General features: G+C 41.2%; 1 protein-coding gene across 1 annotated transcript in view; it reads right to left on the bottom strand.

The window, feature by feature from the left end:
* LOC107757880 (serine/threonine-protein kinase BRSK2-like) overlaps positions 1 to 5,226 on the bottom strand; it is a 147,201-nt gene extending 141,975 nt beyond the window's left edge. Inside the window, exon 1 of the mRNA XM_016575488.1 lies at positions 4,948 to 5,226. Coding sequence (XP_016430974.1) covers positions 4,948 to 5,038 — 91 coding nt within the window. The 5' untranslated portion in view covers positions 5,039 to 5,226. The remainder of the gene's footprint in view (positions 1 to 4,947) is intronic.
* Positions 5,227 to 6,091: the final 865 nt, after the last annotated feature.

A 6,091-nucleotide genomic window follows, 5' to 3' on the forward strand; every position in this document is an offset into this window, starting at 1 on the left:
CACAAAAGAAGATATTATGAAGAATGTTGGAAACCAAACCATTTTGGGGACTTCCATTTTACACATAAAAAAAAAACAGAGACATTTTTCAAAAAATGTACAACAGTCAGTTGTACAGTTTTGAAATGACATGAGAGTGAGTAAATAATTACAGAATTGTCATTTTTGGGTGAACCATCCCTTTAAGACCCCATGAAATGACTTGATGATTGCAGTATATTTTCCTGTGACAACGTATTTTTGTGTTGAAATAGAAAGTTGGGGCAAGACATATTGAGGGGTTGATTATCTGACTATTTTTGAATAGCCAAAACCTTTTAGTTCACAGCTATGAACCATGATCTTCTAACAGCTGTTGCTAGGCAGAAGCAGGTGGTCAGGGAGATTCTTATTGGACAGGGACCCCTCTGATTATTATTGTATGGACAAACAGTTTAAACATTCTTTAATATATCTTCATGTTCATGTTATGCATAAGAAAGAAAGAAAGAAAGAAAGGCATACCGGTTTGAAACATCAGGGTGAGCAAATGATGTCAGAATAATATATTTGTGGGTGAACTATGCCTTTAAATTGGAGAATAAAAGCATACCTGTATAATACATAGGCCTAAATATTTCAAAACAATTAGCATAATTTGCATATTCTAAATTCCATAGTATATGACAATGGCTAAAAATGAAGCTTAATGTCTCCCACCCAAGTAAGACATTCATAGGCTGAGAGTTGTTTCAAAAAACATATCAAAACGTCACTGCTTGAGCATCTCGACCAGTCTGGCACAGCAACATTGGCTAAACCAAGAGCATGAGTTTAGGGCAGCACTGTTTGTTCCAACAATGGTAGACATTAGTTTCACACTTCTGTTTAGTGCAGTTAAAATAAGTGTCACTACATAGCCCTATGCTAAAACTCTGTTTTTCGATACTGGCAAAGAGGAGCAATGGCATCCCATATGTGGAAGCACTACCTTGGATTGAAATGAACCCTACGTGCACTGCAGCAAAATAACCATACATTATGTGGTTCTGCCGGCGGCTCTTCATATCCGCCTTGCATCAGTGCCTCTGCAGTAACGGACACTCACTGGCCCTGAGGTAGTGTGTATATGTACAGTAGCTTGATTATCTCCATGTCCATGCTGGAAGTGCAGTGGAGGCCTGGGGCTCTAACACCCCTCTGCATGGAGCCTGTCTAACCCATACAAGCCTTCTAACCCTGACCCAGCAAGAGGGCTCCGTTTCTGCCCGTGACAGCGTGCGTGATTCAGGTACTTCGCCGCTTCATTAACGGGCCTCCTTTGGGACACCCTGACGGGGTGAGAGAAGCTAGAAGACCAGGGTACTAGTAGAGTAGTGCAGATGTGAACAGAACGAATTGGCAGAAAAAAATACACAGCAACTGAATAACTCTCATAAAGCAGGTATTGTTGCAACATTATTGTTTTTCAGTAATCTGTCTCAGTCAGTGATCTCCTGTAATCTTCCTCTGCCTACTTTCAACTGACTCAAGCAGTGAGGATGCTACGTGAGACGGCTGAAGCATCACAAAGAAACAGGAAAGGCAAAAAATACAGGCACGTACATCCGTTTTGATTTGGGGAGGTGAGGGAGGGGGTAAATTAAAGTAGAGCGTCCTTTTTACTGTTTCCCATGGGGGTCCCGCTTTAGCTCTGAGAACTCTCTCCCTCATCCCCAAACCCACCCCCTTCCCATCTATCCCTACCCTCCCCCAAGCTCCTCTTTCTCTGTGTGAGTCTCTCTCATGACATATGGGCTCTCCTCTGCAGCGGCAGCACTGGGAAGCGGCGTTTATTGTGCAGCATTCTCTCAGCAGCCATGCCAACGGTGGCAGAACGAGCAGGAATACCCTCCGCTAACTAGTCAGAAGCAGCCTGCTCTTCTAACCACGGGCTACACGAGGATTTATTTTAAGAGTTGGTGCCAATAGTTTAATTGCCGACAGAGCGTTCTATTCGCAAATGAACAATGTGTGCCGTCTCTTCTGCTGAACAACAAGCAATGCATGTATTTACAGTCATCAAATCATATAAACACATTGCCAACACTGGTTACGTACTGTTTGGTTAACTGAGAAATCTGACCATAATTCGGCTGAGTGATTTTTTAAGGGATAGTTCAGCTAAAAACGAAAATTCTTTGATCATTTACTCACCCTCATGTCATTCCAAATGACTTTTTCTTCTGATGAACACAAAAGAAGATATTATGAAGAATGTTGGTAACCAAACCATTTTGGTGACTTCCATTTTACACATAAAAAAAAACAGAGACATTTTTCAAAAAATGTACAACAGTCAGTTGTACAGTTTTGAAATGACATGAGAGTCAGTAAATAATTACAGAATTGTCATTTTTGGGTGAACCATCCCTTTAAGACCCCATGAAATGACTTGATGATTGCAGTATATTTTCCTGTGACAACGTATTTTTGTGTTGAAATAGAAAGTTGGGGCAAGACAAATTGAGGGGTTGATTATCTGACTATTTTTGAATAGCCAAAACCTTTTAGTTCACAGCTATGAACCATGATCTTCTAACAGCTGTTGCTAGGCAGAAGCAGGTGGTCAGGGAGATTCTTATTGGACAAAAATGCAGAGACTACCATGAGTGCAAGGTGAGTCATCAATATTTTTTGGCTCATTTTCTCACAAAAAAAAGAAGCTCTGTTTCAGAGTATGTACTGAATTAATGTACTGAACGTAGATTAACCTCAACTGTTGATGAATTGTGTTCTTCAAGTATGCAGGTCTATAGAATGCATATATTCCTAGATATACGACACCCACCATGTTGGCACTCTCCTTTCACCTGTATTTTATTTGACTTGTAACATACTAACAGCAATCACAAAAATCATTGCTTAAGTATTGTTAAATACAACTTTCCTGGTATCTCTAGCACTTGAAAAGATCCACCAGCCTCACGTTTCTCAATTTTTCAAATCTGGCAGCTCCTCAGCTACCATGGACTTCTGGGATAGCAAAGTGTCTACACTTCAGAATCTCAGTGGACACGGTACACCATCCACAAATTATTTGCCTACTGTTAACAGACATGTGTATTCAGACATCCTACTGATTCAATGTACTAGTTTAGTAGTATATTTGGACACATTAAAGGGTTACTCCACCCCAAAATGAAAACTTTGTCATTAATCACTTACCCCCATGTCGTTCCAAACCCGTAAAAGATTTGTTCGTCTTCGGAACACAATTTAAGATATTTTGGATAAAAACCGGGAGGCTTGTGACTGTCCCATTGACTGCCAAGTAAATAACACTGTAAAGGCCCAGAAAAGTATGAAAGACATCGTCAAAATAGTCCATCTGCCATCAGTGGTTCAATCTGAACTGCGTATACTGTTCTACTTGTCTGTGTCAGCCGCACCACTCGGATACATTTTCTACGTTTATTTACACTTTGACTTGAACGAAAACAGCGTATCCGTGTGGTGCGACTGACACAGAACAGCATACGCAATTTGCGTTCAGTGGATACTCTCCAAAATGGTGCTACGGTGATGCGGAGGAGACGAATTGTTGAATAAAGTCGTTATTTTTGTTTTCTTTGCGTACAAAAAGTATTCTCATTGCTTCATAACGTTACGGTTGAACCACTGATGGCAGATGGACTATTTTGACGTTGTCTTTCATACTTTTCTGGGACTTGACAGTGTTATTTACTTTGCAGTCAATGGGACAGTCACAAGCCTCCCGGTTTTCATCCAAAATATCTTAAATTGTGTTCCGAAGACGAACGAAGCTTTTACGGGTTTGGAACGACATTGGGGGTAAGTGATTAATGACAACATTTTCATTTGGGGGTGGAGTAACCCTTTAAGAGACTGCAAATTTTAGACACTGAAAGTAAATTTTGACGTGAAATGACCATATACATGGCTTTTTGTCAACAACTCATCTGAATGCCAAAGTTATGACTGAAAAAAGTTCAGCCATGCTGGTTATGTTTAACAGGAAACATGAGAACTTGAAGACCTGACTACCAACTCTGGCCTCAATGTTCTTCAAAACAGAGTCAATCTATACTCTTAACAGTTGCAGTTCATGTGTTGCATAACAGCTGCAGGCACTTGACTTGGATCCGTCTGGCCAGGGATATTGACTCAATAACTGTTCTCTACCAAAGCCACACCAGAAGAAGCCACTGGCCATAGAACATTGGGCACAAAAAAATTGCCGCCAGATCAATACTTCTTCCACACTCCCATGTCATACAGCCATTCTCAGCTATAAGCCGACATGAACATAAGAATAACCTTTTTGTCATGCATTGTGTGGTCATATAAACTTGGATGATTATGGTATTGATTTTTACAACCGCACAAATCAGCCAACAGCCTTTCGGTGGCCTGTAGCAGAACTAAAGCAAGACTGCTTTCCCTTATACCTCAAACTTCAGCACTATATTTCAGCACCACCGGACTGCAGAGAGAATCAGGTTGAACACATGGTGCACTACGGATGCAGCAAAACTGTCCCATCATCAGCAGCATCCGAGGGCCACCTGTTCCCTGATGTCAAACATTCAATTCTAGATCTTGCACAAGACAAATGGATTCAGCAGTGGGACCTGCAAGTGCAACCACATCCCGTTGTCTGACAAATCTGGATTAACGGCATTAGCCAGAAGCAAAGCGGAGCCGCAAAGCCAAACTGTCATTTGCGATGACCAGGTTCCCTTTATAGGATGAAAATACAAACGCTTGCCAACTTGTTTCACCCAAAAAGCATTCTGAAACTGATAAGATCTCACCGGATGGTCAGAAAAGTAGGCTAAAGTCCTTAATCTGCGGAAAACCTCTCTACACAATGACATGTCAGCAAACGCACACGCATGATATTTACTGAGCAGCGGTGATAGCGCGTGTCATCATCCCCGATCTCAAGCACACAAAAGGACAAACCTGTCTGTCCTTTGCCGAGCGTCTTTTCCAGGCGATACGGTCCCACGTAATTCGCATGCTGGGAGCTGTTGTCTTTTCCCGACGATGACATTTTGCTTTACACGGACGAAGATCTGATGCCGACAAATTTCTGCAGTTCGGCAATGAAGTATTTCTTCAGTACCGCAGTTATTTCCCCGCCCAGCTCTTGCTCCAGACGCTGCCTCTCTCTCTCGCTTGAGGATCGGTGGGGCTGCTGCTCTCCTCCGCGTCTCCCTCTTTCTCTCTCTCTGCTGCCGAGCGCTCTGATAATCTCACAGCAGTGTGAGTGCGCGCGCGCGTGCGTGTGATGCTCAGCCTGCGCCTGCGTGTGTGCGCGCGTAACACACATTTCTCATCATAGACGCTCAAGAGCGCAGACGGATACTGTGTTTGAATAATCAGCGTCCTAACACTGCATCATACGAGACATTATAGACCTCCTTGATTTTGATGGATGCATTGTGCTGATAATGATTTTTAAAAAGCTTGAACTGAATTAATAATTAGCCTATTTATACTTACCATTTCTAAATATAATAATAATAATATAAAGATATTGCACGAACACGGTGCATGTTGGTGTGAAGAATTAGAGGCACGACGAATCCCATGTTTGTGAGACATATTAGATGTGTTTGAGAAACTATTAGCTGACATGAAATTAACCTGGCATATAAAGTAGGCCTAGTTAGTTTTAAACACGTCACATGTCGGGTAAATGTTCCCTCCCCCACATATGGTTCAGATGTCAAAGCGCAGAGGTCTTGACCTTCTCGACAGTATTTAACAATTAAAATAATACGACAATCAATAATTGTGACATAACCTTTTGAATCAGTATAAACAAAATAAAAATACATATCTCATTTTACATAACATTAATCCGTATTCCATATTTTGCACGTAACTCTGTTGATAAATTCGATATTACACAACATAAATAAATAAATTGGACCCTTTCTACAGCATTGGGGAAGTAGGCCTTTAGTAACCTCATTACATTTTCTCAGTGTTTACACAAATTGAGTTGACTGTGTCAGCCATTCATTCAGTTTTATTGATTTTGTCTGTTTTAATGTCTATTTTATGTTTACTGCTAGAAAATTGCAAAATCACACAAACA

This window comes from Sinocyclocheilus rhinocerous, unplaced genomic scaffold, assembly GCF_001515625.1.
Source record: "Sinocyclocheilus rhinocerous isolate Xijiao unplaced genomic scaffold, SAMN03320098_v1.1 scaffold252, whole genome shotgun sequence".
Taxonomy (NCBI): domain Eukaryota; kingdom Metazoa; phylum Chordata; class Actinopteri; order Cypriniformes; family Cyprinidae; genus Sinocyclocheilus; species Sinocyclocheilus rhinocerous.